Consider the following 19,095-nt stretch of genomic DNA (forward strand, 5'->3'; position numbering starts at 1 on the left):
TAGTTTATACAGGACTTCCTTTCTGTATCCACCGGCACCGTCCATCGCAGAGTCTCGGACTAATTCGCCGTCGGCTGGATGTGACTGGAGCAGCTCCCTCGGGTAAACTCTCCCCAAGATGGAATTAAACGGCACTTGAAAGCGACGCGATTTCTGTTGAGAAAACTTTGCGATGTCTCACCTTTGAGCGTTTACAGAAAGGAAGAGGATGGCAGCTTCCGGAACAAGTTTACAACTTCAGGGAGAAATTACAATTGCAGCATTTCGGAAACAGTCACCGGGTGAGGAATATTTTAATCTGAAATCATTTCTTCATCTCCCCACGTATGGGGAAAACAGGACCCCTCGCTAACATTGGGAATGTTTTGGTCCGAGATGAGCCGGAATGTGGGTTATTGGAATGAAAGAAATTCTGGAGGGAAGTTGTGAAAGAAAATGCATTTACAGAAAATGTGAAAGAAAGTGTCCAGCGAGAGGCCACTCAGCCGGTCACTGACGGAGAAACTGGAAAAGTGAGCGCCAGTGTCATCCCACCTTCCCCCTTTTGGGATGTGGCCCTGTAAGGTGTGGGACATTTCCCAGTATGTTTAAACCTGGAGGGTTTCTGCCCCCATTGCGTTTTCAGACAATGAGTAGCAGACCCCAAACTCCCAACACTGAGTGAAAAATATTCTCCCTACATTCTCTCCCCCGATCTCTGTTGGGACATAACTCACCGAAAGACAATTACATTTTATTTTTGGTGGTGGTTTCTCAGCCTTTACACACACTGCCCTCTGCATGGGGGGGGATTGCCCCTCAGGCCCCTTTTGAATCCTCCCCCTCTCACCCTGCAACTCTGCCCTTTAGTTTTGAACTCCCCTACCCTGGCTATTCGCCCTCTCCGTGCTCCTCTGTAGAGTTGCCCCTCAGCCTCTGCCGCTCCAGGGAGGGAAGGCCCAGCGTGTCCCTGTGGCTCAGGACCTCCACTCCCAGCAACATCCCTGTGAAACTTTTCTGAATCATTTCAAGTTTAGCAGCATCTTTCCTGTAGCAGGGAGACCAGAGTTGAGAGCAATATTCTCAAAGTGGCCTCACCAATGTCCTGTGGGGGATCTGGGTTCAAATCTCATGAGAATATTAATTCAGTTTTTAAATCAGGAGAGTGAAGCTTATCTTAGTCATGGTGACCCATCCGGTTTCACCAATGTCCTTTTGGGGACCAATCTGCCATCCTTGCCTTCCATGTGACTCCAGACACACAGCAATATGGTTGGCTCTTCATTGCCATCTGAAATGGCTGAGCAAGTCACTTACTTCAAGGGCAATTAGGAATGGGATGGGCAATAAATGCTCGTCAACTTCTTGTAAAGAACTTTTAAAATCGAATGTGCTGATGAGATTAAAAACTAATAATGGGAGACAGTGGGAAGGCTGACCATAGTCAGATTTCGTATCCATCAGTTCCAAGCTGATGTGTTTAAGGATGCTGAGGGAAGTAATGATGGAAATTGCAGAGGCACTGGCTGTAATCTTCCACTCCTTTCAAACAGTGGGGACAGACAACTGGAGAATTGTAAACGTTGGTTCAAAAGAGAGTTTCAGGATGAACACAGCAATTGCACGCCAGTCGGTGTAACCTCAGTGATATGGAAACTTCTAAAGCCAAAGGGGGCAAGGAACCTCAGCTGCATGGAGAGATTGGAGACGTTGGGACTATTTCTGTTGGAGAAGAGGAGGAAAAGAGGAGATTTGATGGAGTTTTGAAAATCACGATTTTGGCAGGAGTTAATAAGGGAACATTGAAAACAGAAGACAGTTTGAAATAAGTGATAAAAGAAATGATACAAGAAACCTTTTACACTTGGTTTTGGTTCACAGCGGGTTCAGTGAAACAGGTTATCTGAGGGTACAATGGCATCTCGATCACTGGGGCAGTGGGTCGAGGAATGGCAGATGGAGTCTAATTCTGATAAATGTCAGGTGCAGCATTTTGGTAAAACAAACCAGGGCCGGACTGACACAGTTAATTGTAGGACCATAGGAAGTGTTGTCAAACAGAGAGGTCTGAGGAAAAGGTACACTTTTGCTTGAAAGTGGTGTCACAGGTAGACAGGATGGTGAAGGCAGTGTTTGGTATGTTTGCCTTCATCATCAGTGCATTGAGGACAGGTGCTGGGGCGTCATGTCACAGGTGTACAAGACATTGGTATGGCCACATTTGGAGGACTATGTCCAATTCTGGTCACCCTGCCATAGGAAGATGGTATTAACCTGGAAAAGCTGCAAAAACAATTCAAATGAGACCGGAAGGTTTGAGTTGTAAGGAGAGGCTGGATCAACATGGAGTATAGGAGGCTGAGGGGTGACTTTATGGAAGTTTATAAAATCATGAGGGGCGCAGATAGAGCGAACAGACCAGGTCTTTCCCCACAGCAGGGAAATCCAAATCTAGAGGGTATCAGTTTACGGGGAGGAGAAAGATTTAAATGCGACTTGTGGGGTCAACTTTTTCTCCCAGAAGTTGGTTTGCTAATGGAACAAGCTGACAGATGAAGTGCTGGAGGCGGATACAATTACAACATTTAAAAGACATTTGGACAGTTACTTGGGTAAGAGAGGTTTACAGGGATATGGGCCAAACGCAGACAAATAGGGCTAGTACAGTTTAGGAAACCTGGTCAGCATGAACGGGTTGGGCTGAAGGGTCAACTTCCACGCTGTATGACTCTGTGACTCTGCACTCCCTCAGGGAGGTCAGTGCAATCCTCAAGGAATTCTTGTTATTGGCTGCTCTCAGCCCCGCCCACACTGAGAGGTGGAGACAGCCCCCAGAGCAGAATGAGGAATAAACAGTGTTAGAGCAGTGACAGGGAATCCCTGTGACAATGACTTCTTCCATTTCTGAAAGAAATAACCTAAAAGTTGAAGATCTAAAAGTTGAAGTTCTAAATTAGAGAAAGGTTAATTTTGATAGTATTAGACAACAACTTTCAAAAGCTGATTGGGGGCAGATGTTCACAGGTAAAAGGATGGTTGGAAAGTGGGAAGCCTTCAGAAATTAGATAATGTGAGTTCAGTGACAGTATATTCCTGTTAGGTTGAAAGGAAAGGGTGGTAGGTATAGGGAATGCTGGATAACTTGAAGAAATTGAGGGTTTGGTTCAGGAAAAGGAGGAAGCATATGTCAGGTATAGACAGGATAGATCGAGTGAACCCTTAGAAGAGTATAAAGGCGGTAGGAGTATACTTCAGAGGGAAATCAGGAGGGAAAAAAAGCAACATGAGATAGCTTTAGCAAATAGAATTAAGGAGAATCCAAAGAGTTTTTACAAATGCATTAAGGACAAAAGGGTAACTCGGGACTGATTAGAGCCCCTCAAAGATCAGCAAGGCGGCCTTTGTGTGGAACCGCAGGAAATGGGGGAGATACTAAATGAGCATTTTGCATCAGTATTTACTGTGGAAAAAAGCATGGGAGATATAGAATGAAGGGAGATAGATGGTGACATCTTGAAAAATGTCCATATTACAGAGGAGGATGTCTTGATTTGGAGATGCCAGTGTTGGACTGGGGTGTACAAAGTTAAAAAGCACACAACACCAAGTTATAGTCCAACAGGTTTAATTGGAAGCACACTAGCTTTCGGAGCTACGCTCCTTCATCAGGTGATAGTGGAGGGCTCGATTGTAACACAGAATTTATAGCAAAAAGTTACAGTGTGATGTAACTGAAGTTATACATTGAAAAATTGATTGTCTGTTAAGCCTTTCATCTGTTAGAATACAGTGATAGTTTCACTTCTTTCATGTCTAAATCACAAAACCTTTTTTTTTAAAGTTGCATTCTCGGGTTAGCTGTTAACAGTGGTGATAGCTAGCCAATATGTTGAAGGTGTTAGCCCCCTGTGTTCTCTGTCTATGACCTGATGTTTAGATTGATTGAGGAGGAATTTCTTCAGATAGAGAGTGGTTAATCTGTGGATCACATTGCACAACAGGGTCCACAGCAGTGGAGGCCAAGTCACTGAGTGTGTTTTAGACAGAGATAGGTAGGTTCATAATGAGTCAAAGGTTAGTGGGTGAAGGCAGTCGAATGTGGCTGATAAACATGACAGTCATGATCGATGTCCTGAGTGGTCTAATTCTGCTCCTATTTACAATCTTATTGTCTCTAACATACTTTAATTGTTCAGTTTGCTTTTTCCACTGAGCCTGATCACTTTGAGAAGTGGACTTTCTGTTCCATTCCTGAACCTGTTTACATTTTGTTCATCATCTCACCCAGAAATCATCATTATCTGTCATCTCATATTCCCCAACTTGTAAAAACATGCTCCACAAGAACAGTCACAGGACTGAGCATGACTGACATTACTTGGAGCTGATTCTTTAAAACAAAACCAGGTCTGCCATGTCTTTACATTGAAGGATGCAGGAAGCAGCAAGGAGGAAGTTACTTGTGGAAAACTCTCAGTGCGGGAATGGTCCTCCTGCACAATCGCAGTTTCACATCTGTTTTTAAATCAACAAAGAAATCATTGCAAGAAAATCCGAGTTTATTGTTACACTTAGATACGTTGCAGGTTCATTTTGGGGTAAAATGTGCATTTAACATTAAAACACTAAAAAATTCCAGTTAACAAAAATATCTACCTCAAAATGTAGGAAGTAAAACTTTTGCAGAGCACAGACATTTCATTTGAATCTCCTGCCTCCTCTTAAGCAGCAATGAACATGTTGTTAACAAATACATTCACATCCTCATAACAAATCCCGGTGATTTCATCACACACAAGGTTTGATGCTGGGTCTACTGCTTTTCATCATTTATATACATTTTTTAAGTGTGAACATAGGAGGTACAGTTCATATGTACAGATGTCACCAAAATTGAAGGTGCAGTTGACAGTGAAAAAGGTTACCTCAGAGTGTGATGGGCTCTTCATCAGATGGGCCAATGGGCCAAGGAATGGCAGATGGAGTTTAATTTAGATACATGCAAGATGCTGCATTTTGGAAAAGCAAATTAGGGCAGATCTTATACACTTAATGGTAAGGTCCTGGGGAGTGTTACTGAACAAAGAGACATTGAAGTACAGGTTCGTGGTTCCTTGGAAGTGGAGTCGCAGATAGATAGGATAGTTTTCCATTATTGGCCAGTACATTGAGTATAGGAATTGGGAGCTCATGTTGTGGCAGTAGAGGACATTGGTTAGGCCACTTTTGGAATATTGTGTGCAATTCTCGTCTCCCATCCTATGCAACCTGAAAGGGTTCAGAAATGATTTACAAGCAGGTTGGAGGGTTTGAGCTATAGGCTGGGGCTATTTTCCCTGGAGCATTGAAGACTGAGAGAGACCTTATAGAGGTTAATAAAATCATGAGGGGCATGGATAGGGTAAATGAACAAGGTCTTTTTCTTGGGGTGCAGAGTCCAGAACTAGAGGGCATTGGTTGAGAGTAAGAGGGGAGAGATTTAAAAGGGACCGAAGGGGCAACTGTTTCAAGCAGAGGGTGTTGCATGTTCGAAATGAGCTGCCAGAGGAAATGTTGGAGGCTGGTGCAATGACAATATTTAAAGGCATTTGGGTGGGTATATCAATAGGAGAAAGTGAGGTCTGCAGATGCTGGAGATCAGAGCTGAAAATGTATTGCTGGAAAAGCGCAGCAGGTCAGGCAGCATCAAAAGAGCAGGAAATTCGACGTTTCGGGCATAAGCCCTTCATCAGGAATCATTAATAGGAACAGAAATGGGTATATTAACAGGAAGGGTTTTGAGGGACGTGGGCCAAGTGCTGGCCAATGAAACTGGACTAATTTAGGATATCTGTTTGGCATGGATGAGGTGGACTGAAGAGTCTCTTTCTGTGCTAAAAACCTCGATAACTCTGTTTCGTGACATCCTGTTGTCAATGGAGGTTTCTGACCCTAATCCCTGACCAAAACCCTAACACCAGGAAATCCCCGGCAATTACAGACCAGTCAGTCTCACGTCTGTTGTCTGCAAGGTGTTAGAAAGGATTCTGAGGGATAGGATTTATGACCATCTCGAAGAGTATGGCTTGATTAAATGCAGTCAGCGTGATTTTGTAAGGGGCAGGTCATGCCTCACAAACCTTATTGAGTTCTTTGAGGATGTTACTAGACAAGTTGATGAGGGTCGAGCGGTAGATGTTGTGTATATGAACTTCAGCAAGGCATTTGATAAGGTTCTCCATGGTAGGCTCGTTCAGAAGGTCAGGAGGAATGGGATACAGCAAAATTTAGCTGCCTGGATACAGAATTGGCTGGTTGATAGGAGACAGCAAGTAGTAGTGGAAGGAAAGTATTCTGCCTGGAAGTCAGTGGTGAGTGGTGTTCCACAGGGATCTGTTCTTGGGCCTCTACTCTTTGTAATTCTTATTAATGACTTGGATGAGGAGATTGAAGGATGGGTTAGCAAGTTTGCAGATGACACAAAGGTTGCAGGTGTCATTGACAGTACAGAGGGCTGTTGTAGGCTGCAGCGTGACATTGACAAGATGCAGAGATGGGCTGAGAGGTGGCAGACGGAGTTCAACCTGGATAAATACTAAGTGATGCATTTTGGAAGATCGAACTTGAAAGTTGAGTACAGGATTAAAGACAGGATTCTTGGCAGTGTGGAGGAACAGTGGGATCTTAGTGTGCAGGGACATAGATCCCTTAAAATTGCCACCCAAGTGGACAGGGTTGTTAAGAAAGCATATGGTGTTTTGGCTTTCATTAACAGGGGGATTGAGTTTAAGAGCCGTGAGATCTTGTTGCAGCTCGATAAAACTTTGATTAGACCGCACTTGGAATACTGTGTCCTGTTCTGGTCGCCCTGTTATAGGAAAGATGTGGAAACTTTGGAGAGGGTTCAGAGGAGATTTACCAGAATGCTGCCTGGAATGGAGGGCTTATCTTACGAAGAGAGGTTGACTGAGCTCGGACATTTTTCATTGGAAAAAAGAAGGAAGAGAGGGGACCTAATTGAGGTGTACAAGATAATGAGAGGCATAGATAGAGTTGATGGCCAGAGATTTTTTCCTAGGGCATAAATTGTTAATGTGGGGGGTCACAGTTTTAAGCTGTTTGTAAGAAAGTATAGAGGGGATGTCAGAGGTGGGTTCTTTACACAGTGTTGTGAGAGTATGTAACGCGTTGCCAACAGCAGTTGTGGAAGCGAGGTCATTGGGGATATTTAAGAGACTGCTGGACATGCATATGGTCACAGGAATTTGAGGGTTCGTACATTAGGTTTACCTTACATAAGGATCAATGGTCGGCACAACATCGTGGGCTGAAGAGCCTGTTCTGTGCTGTACTGTTCTATGTTCTACCTCCAAGGGGGTGGTCAATGTGATGTCAGGAAGGCCTCGCCCCTTTAACAACAGATTCTCAGAAACAGGTTTTCATCCCAAGTCCAGAAGAAAGGATAAAGTTTCCCAGTGAATTTATTTCCAGTGAAGGTGTGGAGATGGGACTTGGTGTCTGCGTTGTAAAATGAAACTGTCCCAGATTCATAACTGAGATAAACTCCCACCTTCCTGGGGAACTGATCGATAGGGAGAGGGGATCGAGGAAAAGAGTTTATATAAAACTGATCCCCATCCTGCCCCATGGTCCAGAATCCATTCTCCGGGATCAGACTGACCCCTCTCTTCCTCTCCACAGACTCTGAGGCTACTCCCAGACTCCAGCCCCAATTCACCACCTCCACCTCCCAGTAATGTCTCCCCGATGTGAATCCCTCTGATCCCAGGGCACAGAGACAGTTTGTAAACCTCTTCTTGGTGTCAGGGAGACTCCTTCGGCTCCGGGTCAATCTCAAACTCTTCAGATCCTCAGACACCTCGAGCTGGGGATTTGCTGTTTCCACATCCAGGGTCACAGAGACTGGGAGAGAAACACAAAGCATTAGAGTCAGTCCCTGGGTCTGTGGTTAGGTGGTTGTTCGGGGGGGGGGGGTTCAGGAATTGTGTATGAGAGAATGTGTGCATCTGCGGGGATGGGGGAGATGTTCATGCATGTGTATGTTGGTAGGGAGGGAGATGTGTGTGGGGGAGAGTGTGGTGCTGGAAAAGCACAGCAGATCAGGCAGCATCCTAAGAGCAGGAGCATAAGCCCTTCATCACGAATTATAAGCCCTTCATCCATTCCTAATGACAGGCTTATGGCTGAAACATCGATTCTCCTGCTCCTCGGATGCTGCCTGACCTGCTGTGCTTTTCCAAAGCCACACTCTTGACTCTGATCTCCAGCATCAGCAATCCTCACTTTCTCATGTGTGTGTAGGAAAGCCTGTGTGTGGGGGAGAGGGGTGTGTGAGGGTTCAGGGAATGTGTGTGTGGATTTGGGGAGGGGTGTTTGTGTTGGTGGGGAGAACATGTATGTGTGGGGTTTGTGTATGGGTTGTGGGTGGGGAGGATATGTGTGAGAGTGTAAGTGTGTGGGGGCATGGGAATGTGTCTGTAGGAGATGGAGGGCGTATGTATGAGGTGGAGGGAGCTGTATGTGTGGGAGAGGGAAATGTTTGTGTGGGATGGAGGGGGATGTGTGGGCAGGGTGGAGGTGGATGTGTATTTGGGAGAGGGGATTGTGTTTATGGGTGAGGAGGTTGCGTATGTGGGTGAGGGAGTGGTTATGTGTGGAGGGGTGAGGTGTGTATGGGAGGGGGCTCTGTGTCTTGGGTGGAGGGGATCATGTGTCTTCGTGAGGCTGAGAAGGATCTGTGTGTGGGGGGAGGCGATGTGTGTCTTGGGTGGAGGGGATCATGTGTCTTCGTGAGGCTGAGAAGGATCTGTGTGTGGGGGAGGGGATGTGCGCATTGTGGGGACGGGATGTGTGTTTGTGGAAGGGTGCATGGGTGGAGGGGTGTGTGTGTTTGGGAGGGGGGTGTGAGTGTGGGAGGATGGGGAAGTGTGTGTGTGTGTGTGTGTGTGTGTGTGTGTGTGTGTGTGTGTGTGTGTGTGTGTGTGTGTGTGTGTGTAGGGGAGGAATGTGTTGTGAGAGGGGATGTGGGTGTGTGGAGGGGGAATAATGTGTGTGTGTATATATATATATATATATATATATATATACTTGGGGTGGGATGTGGTTGTGTAGGAGGGAAATGTTTACCTGTGTGGGGAAGGGGGATGTGTGTGGGGGCGGAATGTGTGTGTGGGGAGGGGAATGTGTATGTGTGTGTGAGAGAGAGAGAGAGGAGGGGTTGTGCGGGGGAGGGGGATGTATGTGTCGAATTGGGGAGGATTGTGTGTGTGGAGAAGGGGAAGGTGTGTGAGGGAGAGTGGGACGTGTGTATGGGGGGGTGTGTATATTGGATAAGGGGGTGTGGGGGAGGGGGATGTGTGTGTGGGAAGTGTCTCTGTGGGGGAGGGGGATGTGTGTGTGCGCAATGGGGGAATGTGTGTGTGTGTGTGTGTGGGGGTGTTGGGGAGGGGCGTGGTTGTTGTGGGATGGGGAGGGGCGTGGTTGTTGTGAGATGGGGAGGGGTGTGTGTGGGCAGGAGGGTGTGTGCGCAGTGGAGGGTGTCTCTGTTTGGGATGGGGGTAGGGATGTGGGGGGGTGTGGAACGTGTATGTGTGTGAGGGAAGAACGTGTATCTTTTGGGGGGAGGGATGTGTGTGGGGGCAGGATGATGCGTGGGATACAATGGGTTGTTTGTGGGGTGGAGGGGATGTGAGAGTGTGGGGGAGTGGGACGTGTGTGTCGGGGTAGGGGAACAGAGACACCCTCCACTGCGCACACACCCTCCTGCCCACACACACCCCTCCCCATCTCACAACAACCACGCCCCTCCCCATCCCACAACAACGTGGGGAGATGTGTTTGAGGGTAGGAGGATGTATATGCGGTCGAGGGGGATGTGTCAGTGGGGGAGGGTGTGTGGGGGCAGAGGGGAATGTGTGTTGGGAGGAGCGGTGTGTGTGTCTGGGGGAGGGTGTGTTTATGTGGGAGGTATGTTTGTAGCATGGTCAGGGATGTGTATTTGGGAGAGGGGAATGTCTGTGTGGGGGATGGGAATGTATGAGGGTGGTGGAGATGTATGAATGAATGCGGGGATGTCGCTCTGCTGCATTGTGTTTGGAGGACAGACTATGTTTGGGGGGAGGCTGCTGGTGCATGTGTTTGGGGGTGGAGATGTTGGGCGGGGGGAACACACTGCAGGGTGTGTGTGTGGAACACAGGTATGAGGTGAGGATGTGGGAGTGAGTAAATGCTGGGGATTGTGGGTGTGTGTCTCGGGGGCAGCAATTGTGTTTATGTGAGCTTTAGGTGTGAGGTTGAGTGTGTGTGGTGGGGCGCGGTGGTGGTGGGGTGTGGGAGGGATGTATGCATTGAGCACATGAATGTGGGACAGCATCATATTGTGAAGTGCAGTTTGAGGCAGGTAATAAATGTGGATCTTGAGGGTGATCCCAAAAATTTTTAAAGCATCAATTATTCAAATTCAAGTCCTTCATGTCTCAAAACATTTCTAAATCCACTGCTTTTGTGTTATTCCAGCCTGGTGCAGTATTTCTCTCTGGAATATCATGGGGGAGTGAAATGTGTTTTCACAAAATTGGAATTGGAAATGCTGAATTTGATTTCAAATTACCAATTAAATTTCCTGAAATCCAATGTCATGGAAAGGAATTCAGCTGGCCCTGGTTAGACTGAAGTAGAGGCCATTGAGAAAGAGCTTTATTGAAACAGTGGGGACAGGTCAGAGAATGTTCACTCGGTTGGTTCCTGGGATGAAGCAGTTCCCTTGTGATGAAAGGTTTCAGGCTGGGGCTGTACTCATTGGAGTTTAGAGGAACGGGAGGTTCTCATTGAAATGTATAAGATGGTGAAGTTGTTGACAGAGTAGACATTGAGAGGCTGTTTCCCATCGTGGGGGAATCTGGACCCAGGGATAGAGTTTCAAACTAAGGGCCCTGCCAATTAACATGGAGATGGGGAGGGATTTTGTGTCTCGGGATCATTAATCTTTGGAATTCTCTCCCACTTCGAGAGCAGTGGAGCCCAGTTCATTGAATATATTGGAAGCTGAGTTAAACTGGTTTTTGATCAATGAGGGAGTTGAAGGTTGTGGGAGTCAGGCAGGAAAATGGAGTTAAGGTCACAATCAGATCAGACGCCATCTTTATGAATGACAGGGCAAGCTCTCGGGGTCACTCCTACTCCTGTTTCTGATGTACAATGTTCACATGGGATTTTCACATGAACATTGCTTTGAGTTGTCAGCTTTTGAATTTCGTTCCTTCCTGTGTGTTAAAAAATAAATGAAGAACTCACTTTTACATTCATAAATTCCCTTCCACTCTGGAAACAGAAATAATAAACTAACTGAAGAATTTAGAGTCATAGAGTTGTACAGCATGGAAACAAACATCTGCTGATCAGACATCCTCAATTAATCTGATTGCATTGCACAGCATTTGGCCCATATCCCTCTAAACCCTTCCTATCCACATACCCATTTACTGCAAATGCCTTTTAAATGCTGTAATTGTACCAGCCTCCACCACTTCCTCTGGCAGCTCATTCCACACACAGACGCCCCTGTACGTTAAAAGACTGCCCCTTAAATCCCTTTTAAATCATTCTCCTCTCAATTTACACTTATGCCCTCTCGTTTTGGACTCCCCTACCCTAGGGAAAAGCCTTGATTATTTACCCTATCCGTGCATCTCATGATTTTATAAACCTTTCTAAGGTCACCCCCTCATCCTCTGATGCTCCAGGGAAAATAGCCCCAGCTTATTCAGCCTCTCCCTGTACTTTAAACCCTCAAAGTCTGGCAACATCCTTGTCAATCTTTTCTGAAACCTTTGAAGTTTAATAATGTCTTTCCGACAGCAGGGAGACCAGAATTGAACGCAGTATTCCAAAAATAGCTTGTACAGCATAGCATGTCCATCTAACTCCTTTACTCAAAGCACTGAGCAATGAAGGCAAGTGTACTAAATGTCTTCTTCCCTACCCCATCTACCTGCGACTCCACTTTCAAGGAATAGTGAATCTGCACTCCATGGTCTATTTGTTCAGTAATACGCCCCAGGACCTTGCCAAAATATAGCACTCTTATTTACCTGGATTAAACTCCGTCGGCCACTCCTCGGCCCATTAACCTATCTGATCAAGGTCATGTTGTACGCTGTTGTAACCGTTTTTCACCGTTCACTACGTCTCCAATTTTGATGTCACCTGTAAACTTACTAACCATACCCCTTATGTTCCCATCCAAATCATTTCTCCAAACAATGAAAAGCAGGGGATCCAGCACTGATTCTTGCGGCACACTGCTGGTCACAGATCTCCAGCCTGAAAAGCAACCTTCCACCTTTTAAATGAAAGGTGTAAACTGAAAAAAAACCAAGACTCCCCAACACTGCCCCCATCAGACACTCCGGGACATGGAGAGCACTGGGTGAAACACGGAGCAAAGCCACACTCTGCTCTTCTGAAACAAAAGGTAAAGCTGCCTTGTCTCTGTTCAACAGCAATAAATATGCTGTTACTCTGGGGAAAAACAAAAAGCAATTAACAAGCAAATAAAATGGCTGTCCCTTGACTCCGTCCCCACCAACTCTTTTGGGAAGGAAGCGTGGGGGGGGGGGGGGGTACGTAAAAGTAAACTCAAGCAAAATCAAAGAAAACAAATATTTAAACAAACACCCAACTAAATAAATAAATCCCCTTTGCTCTGTCCCCATCGAACATGCCTGAGACAGGGACCTTAAGAGTTTAAAATCCAGAGAATGTTCCCCTGCTCATTTCACCTAAAGATAAAATTCCCCTATTGAGCACATCTGAGGCAGGGACACTCCTGGACTAAAATAGAAGCCCCATTGGCTCTTCCATGGGGTCCAAAACCAGAACAAAGGGGAAATGAAAGAGCTCTCTTCCTGGGGAACCAAACCGAAAACAAACACAAACTCAAGAGGTAAAACAGAAACTTATATGACGGAGGCAATTAACTCAATCAGGATATCATTATCCAATCCGATACTGTATTCCAGCCCCCGTAGTGCCCAGCAGTCTTGAAAGGTCTCAACCATGCCAGTGAGCAACAGTTGCTCCCTCCCCAGGGACACCCAAGCACAGATGCAAGTGCAAAAGAGGGGCAGAACCATCAGGAACAACAAGGCCCTCTTTGTCCCGCTGCCTGGGCCTGTTAATGACCACCTTGGCCAGGGTCAGGAGCAAAGCCATGAGAATACTCATAGACTTGTCTGCCCCTCCCCTCACCGGGTGTCCGTAGATCAGGAGTGTGGGGCTGAAGTGCAGCCAAACCTTTAACAGCAGCCCCTTCAAAACACTAAAAAGGGGCTAAAAGCAGACACACTCAACATAAATGTGAAAGATCGCCTCCTCCAGGCCACAGAACATGCTTCTTGTCTGGTACCCGGTAAACTTGCTCAGTCTTGGCTACACGGGATCGCCATGTGAAGCACTCTCCACCCAGATCCCCAGTGAACCCATAATCCAAGGTCTCTTTGATCAGCAACACTCCCTAGGACCTTACCATTAAGTGTATAAATCCTGCTCTGGTCTGTCCCTCCAAAATGCACCACCTGACATTTAAATTAAACTCCATCTGCCACTCCTCAGCCCATTGGCCCATCTGATCAAGCTCTCATTGCACTCTGAGGTAACCTTCTTTGCTGACCACTGTACCTTCAATTTTGCTGTTAGCTGCAAACTTACTAACTATATCTCCTATATGTTCACATTCAAATCTTTTACATAAATGACGATAAGCAGTGGAACCAGCACCGATCCTTGTGGCATTCCATTGGTCACAGGCCTCCAGTCTGAATAGCAACCCTCCACCACCATCCTCTGTCTTCTATTTCCAAGCCAGTTCTGTATCTAAATAGTTGGTTCTCCCTGTATTCTACGTGATTGAACCTTGCTAGCTAGTCTACCATGAGGAGCCTTGTCGAACACCTTACTGAAGTCCATTTAGATCACATTCACTGCTATGCCCTCATCAATCCTTTATGTTACTCCCTCAAAAGTCTCAATCTCCACCCTTATGTGTTTAAAGACAATCATCACCTCCTCCTCTCTAATATGGACATTTTTTCAATATGTCACCATCTATTTCCCCACATTCTATATCTTCCATGTCCTTTTGCACAGTTAAGACTGATGCAAAATACTTGTTTAATATCTCCCCAATCTCCTGTGGTTCAACACATAGGCTGTCTTGCTGATCTTTGAGGGGTCTTACTCCCTCCATTTGTTGGAAATATAGAGGAATGAGACTCAACATCATTGAACATGCAAGATTTTTGGGGGACTTGACAGGGTAAATGCGGAACGAATGGATCCCATTGTGGGACAGTCTTGGACTTCAGGGCATAATCTCAGAATAAGGAGCTGCACATTTAAGACAGGGATGAGGAGGAATTTATTTCACTTAGAGAATATTAATGTGTGGGAACTTTACTATAGAGCACTATTGAGGATGGGTCATTAAGTATATTACAGGTTGGAACAGGTAGGAAAGTGGAGTTGAGGATTATTAACTCAGCCATGAACGCATTGAATGGCAATGAGGACTCATTGGCCTGAATTACTCCTCTGTCTTAAGGTCTTCAACTCCACCTCAGTTTGACTGAAATGTTTATTTTCTCCAAAGATAAAGAATGATCTGTCAAGTATTTGATGATTATTTTTTGGTTTTTTTTCAGATTTCCAGAAGCAGAATACTTTAATTTAGAAAAGTAGTGGCTTCATTGTAATATAATATTGACGAGAAAATACTGGTCAAGATATTAATGTCCAGACATTTCCATCTGGTTCATGGAAACAAATAGCAGTCAGCATGGGGCCACATGTGAAGGTGGTTATTCATGTGCTGCAGGGCAATCAAAATCCCCCTCTAGACTGAATAAAAACTGAAAGAATTGCAGATGATGGAAATCAGAAATAAAAACAGACATTGCTGGAAAAGGTAAGTAGGTCTGACAGCATCTGAGAAGAGAAATCAGAGTGAACAATTTAGATCAAGTGACCCTTCCTCAGAACAGTTCAGCTGGGAAGGGTGAGGTTTCCATTTGATGAAGATTATTAAGTATTGATGGGTTTAACAGGGAGCCAGGTTGATCTGGTACAACGGGACAGTGTCAGCTGACCCTAGGAGATGTCGCAAGAGTGTTCAAACTGATGATATCAGTAAATTCCTGAGGCAACACCTGGTCAGTGTGAGTATAGAGGGGATTGGTCAGTGATCATGTGATTAATGCATCAACAGTGTGTGCAGATTCTTAATGTTTCAACGATGTCTCAATTGAATGGCTGTCAAGGTGGACTAGTTGATAACATCATCAATGTCATCCATTATGATAAGAATAAAGTATAAAGCCTTTCTTTGTCATTGAATCAGGGAGGTTGTTAACTGAACAACCTAACTGAAGAGCCTTCTCCCCTATATTTACATGAATAAAACCACTGAAACTAAGAACAGAGTCTCGAGTCATCTGTGAGAAAATTGGAGTATGATCATACTCAGGTGAACCTCCCTTTTTCACATTGTGGAGACAGAAGAGTATCTGAGAGTTCTTGTGTTGGTGAGGTTCTGGGATCTGGCAGTTATAGCTGACCAGCTAAAGGTTACACTTTACATTCAGGAGATTATTGCACCACTGTCTGGGCCAGCATTTATTGTTCCAACCTAATTGTCCAGGCACTTCCTATTTAACCTATTGTAGTCCATGTGGTGTAGGGACACCCACTGCGCAGTTAGTGGGGAGGGGGTGATTTCTAGCACTTTAATCCCATTCAGCATGGTCTATGGCTTGGAAGACAATTTGCAAGTGATGGTGTTCCTATTCCATCTGCTGCCCTTGCCCTTCTAGATGGTCGAGATTTCATTTTGGAAATTGCAGTCTAAGGAGTATTGGTGAGTTCCCATAATACTGTTTTATAAACAGTACACATTTTTGCAAGTGTGTTGCTGGTGCGGGGAATGAATATTTAAGGTGAGGGATGGAATGCCAGTCAAACAGCCTGTTTTCTCCTGGACGATGTTGAGTTTCTTGAGTACTATTGAGGCTGCACTAATCCAGGCAAGTGAAGAGTCCTCTGTCACACACCAACCTGTGCCTTGCAGATGGATCTTGGGTATTAGGGGTCAGCAGGTGATTTTGTTGGCTGCTCTTGTAGCTGTAATGTGTATATGGCTGATGTGTTCTGTTTCTGATCAACGGTAACCTCTAGAATGCTGAGAGTGGGGGATGTAGTGATGAATTGCCATTGAAAGCAAGTGGTGGTTGTTAGAGACTCTCTTGTTGGAAATGTCCATTGCCTAACACTTGTGTGGCACTAATGTTACTTTCCATTGTCAGCCCAAACCTGGACACCTGGGTATTGTCCTGGCCTCACTGCATTTACACATGGAATGTTTCAGGATGGAGGAGTTGGAAATGTGGCTGATTATTGTGCAATTATCAGTGAATATCTCATCACCTCCACCCTGAAAGTATGATGGAGCAAAGTCTATTCATGAAGCAGAGTCGAAGAGTGTGGTGCTGGAAAAGCACAACCAGTCAGGCAGCATCCAATGAGCAGGAAAATCAATGTTTCAAGCATAAGGCCTTCATCAGGAATTACAGATGAAGAGCTTATGCTCGAAACATCAACTCTCCTGCTCCTCGGATGCTGCCTGAAGGGCTGTGCTTTTCCAGCATAATATATCTTGACTCTGATCCCCAGCGTCTGCCATCCTCACTTTCTCCCTGATCATGAATCAGCTGAACATGCTGAGGCTGAGACATTACCCTGAAAAACTCCTGCAAAAATGTCCTGGAACTCAGAATATCTTGAACAATCACAACCATCTTCCTTTGTGCTCAGTATGACTCCAACCAGTGGAGAGTTTTCACTTGATTTTTGTTGACTACAGTTTTGTTCATTATAGTCTTTAATATCTGCATGCACAAAAATCTAAATTATAAAATATCTTTCGTGGCAAAAGAGGAACTTATCTGAGCTTTACCAGGTTGAGTGGCTTCCTGCATTTCTTTCCACACAAGAAATGGGAAGAGGCTGTAGAATGTTTGAGTGGAGAGGATACCATCCATCAGCGAGAGCATATTAAACTCTTCACTAATCCTGTAAATATTAAACATTAATTGATTAGAAATTCACCATAAACACTTTCCCTCGTAATTTCACAACTTGCACTGAGTTTCAGTAAAGTTCATGTCTTACCTCCTCTTCCGAGATGTTTGCTCCTGAAATAAACAAAACACCAATCTGAGTTGACAGAGACTGATTGTCTACACCCAGAAAGCAACAATTACACTCACATTGTTACAAGCTGCTGAGAATTGCCAATTCTGATTGTTACAAACATGGATTAGTAAGAGGATGTAACACAAAGGATATTGAAACCAGAAGAACAAATAAAAAATTTGAATAATTACAAAGGATTGATGAAAACATTAATATATTTTACTGGAACAACAATCTGACTTGGATTTTTAAAACTACAATAGAGAAAGAGATCGATCCTATAGATTCAGTGAAAAGTCTTTCTCAAACAAGTGATGAGAATGTGGAACCCCTGTCACACAGTGTGACTGCGACCAATGTATTGAACAGGAAAGAAGAGAACACCATGAGGGAAAAAGGAGCAGTGGGAGATAGTGACAGGGGGCATGAGGGAGGATGGGTGTCTGCACCATGTTGGGACTGTTCACAGTCACAATTGCGCTGAAATATAATCCCTCACCTTCAGAAATATCACTCCATCTGTGTGTTCCAGCTGTTTTCCCAACTTTAAAAGTTTCTCCTGAATAGACTTTAAATTCCCTTGAATTTCTTGAAGATTTTCCTCCATTGGTTTGAGAATGTTTTCCTCTTGTTCCCTGAGATCTCGGAGTAAACTCTGCTCTTTCTCAGTCAGCATCTGGTGCATTTTAGTGAACTCGGATTTGATGTGGGTTTGCAGGCTGCTGGATTCCTCCTGTCAGGGGAAATATAAACACAATATGTTTCTGCAAAAACATACAACAAATGAACAAATAGAATTTGAAGCTGAACTCAGGGAGATTTTACCTGAATGTGGAAAATCTTCTGTTTCTGCTGCTGCTCCATTTCTAGAGCTGCTGATTTCTTCCCTGTGAGAGAATCCAAGGAAGATTTCACTCGATCCTGGGATTGGGAGAGAAAATAAGAAACTTAATGAGTTAGACAATGAAAATGTGATGAAATAATCAGGGATGGAATCTGTTTCCTTTTACCTTGTAGATTCCAACAGCTTCTGTAATCTGGATGAAGTTGTGAGATTTGTGTTCCCAGGAATCTCTACAAATCACACAGACCAATTTCTTGTCAGTTTCACAAAACAGCTTCAGTTCTTCCTGATGTTCCTCACAGTGATGTTCACTTTCCTTCTCTTGTGGATTCAGATTTAATGTTCGAGCTTTCTCGGCCAGATTCGCTAAGGCCCTGTTGCCTCTGAGGTTTCTGTCCGGAAACTCCTGTCTACATTCCGGGCAGGAGTTTATCTCCTGCTTTTCCCAACTCTGGGTGATACAGGAGCGGCAGAAGTTGTGTTCACAATCCAGTATAACCGGATCGGTGAAGAAATCCTGACAAATGGGACAAATTGCCTCCTCGGTCAAACTCCGGACCTGCTGTCTGGAATCCATGTTCACCCTCAACACTTCCTGATTCAAACCGCTTTCAGTTTCAGTGTTCCCACAGTGTTTCAGTCACTCCCTCAGGGCGGTCAGTGCAATCCTCAAGGAATTCTTGTTATTGGCTGCTCTCGGCCCCGCCCACTCTGAGAGGCGGAGACAGACCCCAGAGCAGAATGAGGAATAAACAGCGTTAGAGCAGCGACAGGGAATCCCTGAAGCGGGAGGTGAGAGGGTGGGTCGATTGGGAGTGGGGTAGGTGGGTGGAGAGAGGATGGGGATGTTGTCCTGGGAGTGACTGGCAGCCTGCTGCTCTCCTTCACACCCTTCAGTCCCAAAGCAGCCCCAGGCACGGATGGCCAAGTTATGTCTGACTTTGTGGGCAACACAAGCTGAAACATATTGTCCAGCACCTCCCCACCTCTCCCTTACAATCCACCAAGATCCTCTCAATCCTCACTTT

The 19,095-nt window shown here is 45.2% G+C and overlaps 1 protein-coding gene across 2 annotated transcripts; it reads right to left on the minus strand.

The window, feature by feature from the left end:
• Positions 1-4,520: 4,520 nt before the first annotated feature.
• LOC132832454 (zinc-binding protein A33-like) lies at positions 4,521-18,653 on the minus strand. Of its 2 annotated transcripts, none has more exons than XM_060850474.1 (6): positions 18,234-18,653; positions 18,049-18,144; positions 17,723-17,956; positions 17,200-17,222; positions 16,985-17,100; positions 4,521-7,881 (listed from the first exon to the last, which is right to left on the minus strand). In XM_060850474.1, the coding sequence occupies exons 1-6, from the start codon at positions 18,642-18,644 to the stop codon at positions 7,370-7,372; spliced, it is 1,392 nt and encodes a 463-aa protein (XP_060706457.1). In that variant the 5' UTR covers positions 18,645-18,653; the 3' UTR covers positions 4,521-7,369. The 2 variants fall into 2 exon arrangements, with proteins under 2 accessions (XP_060706457.1, XP_060706458.1); XM_060850475.1 differs by lacking the exon at positions 4,521-7,881 and adding an exon at positions 12,301-12,498.
• Between the last annotated feature and the right edge of the window lie 442 nt (positions 18,654-19,095).

This window comes from Hemiscyllium ocellatum, chromosome 35 (assembly GCF_020745735.1).
Source record: "Hemiscyllium ocellatum isolate sHemOce1 chromosome 35, sHemOce1.pat.X.cur, whole genome shotgun sequence".
In the NCBI taxonomy this organism is placed as follows: domain Eukaryota; kingdom Metazoa; phylum Chordata; class Chondrichthyes; order Orectolobiformes; family Hemiscylliidae; genus Hemiscyllium; species Hemiscyllium ocellatum.

Coding starts and splice junctions, on each gene's coding strand:
- LOC132832454 (XM_060850474.1), bottom strand. CDS start 18,644: ATGGATTCCAGACAGCAGGTCCGGAGTTTGACCGAGGAGGCAATTTGT. Junction 18,145..18,233: donor AAGCTGTTGGAATCTACAAG/GTAAAAGGAAAC, acceptor TCCCAATCCCAG/GATCGAGTGAAATCTTCCTT. Junction 17,101..17,199: donor CAAACATCTCGGAAGAGGAG/GTAAGACATGAA, acceptor TAATATTTACAG/GATTAGTGAAGAGTTTAATA.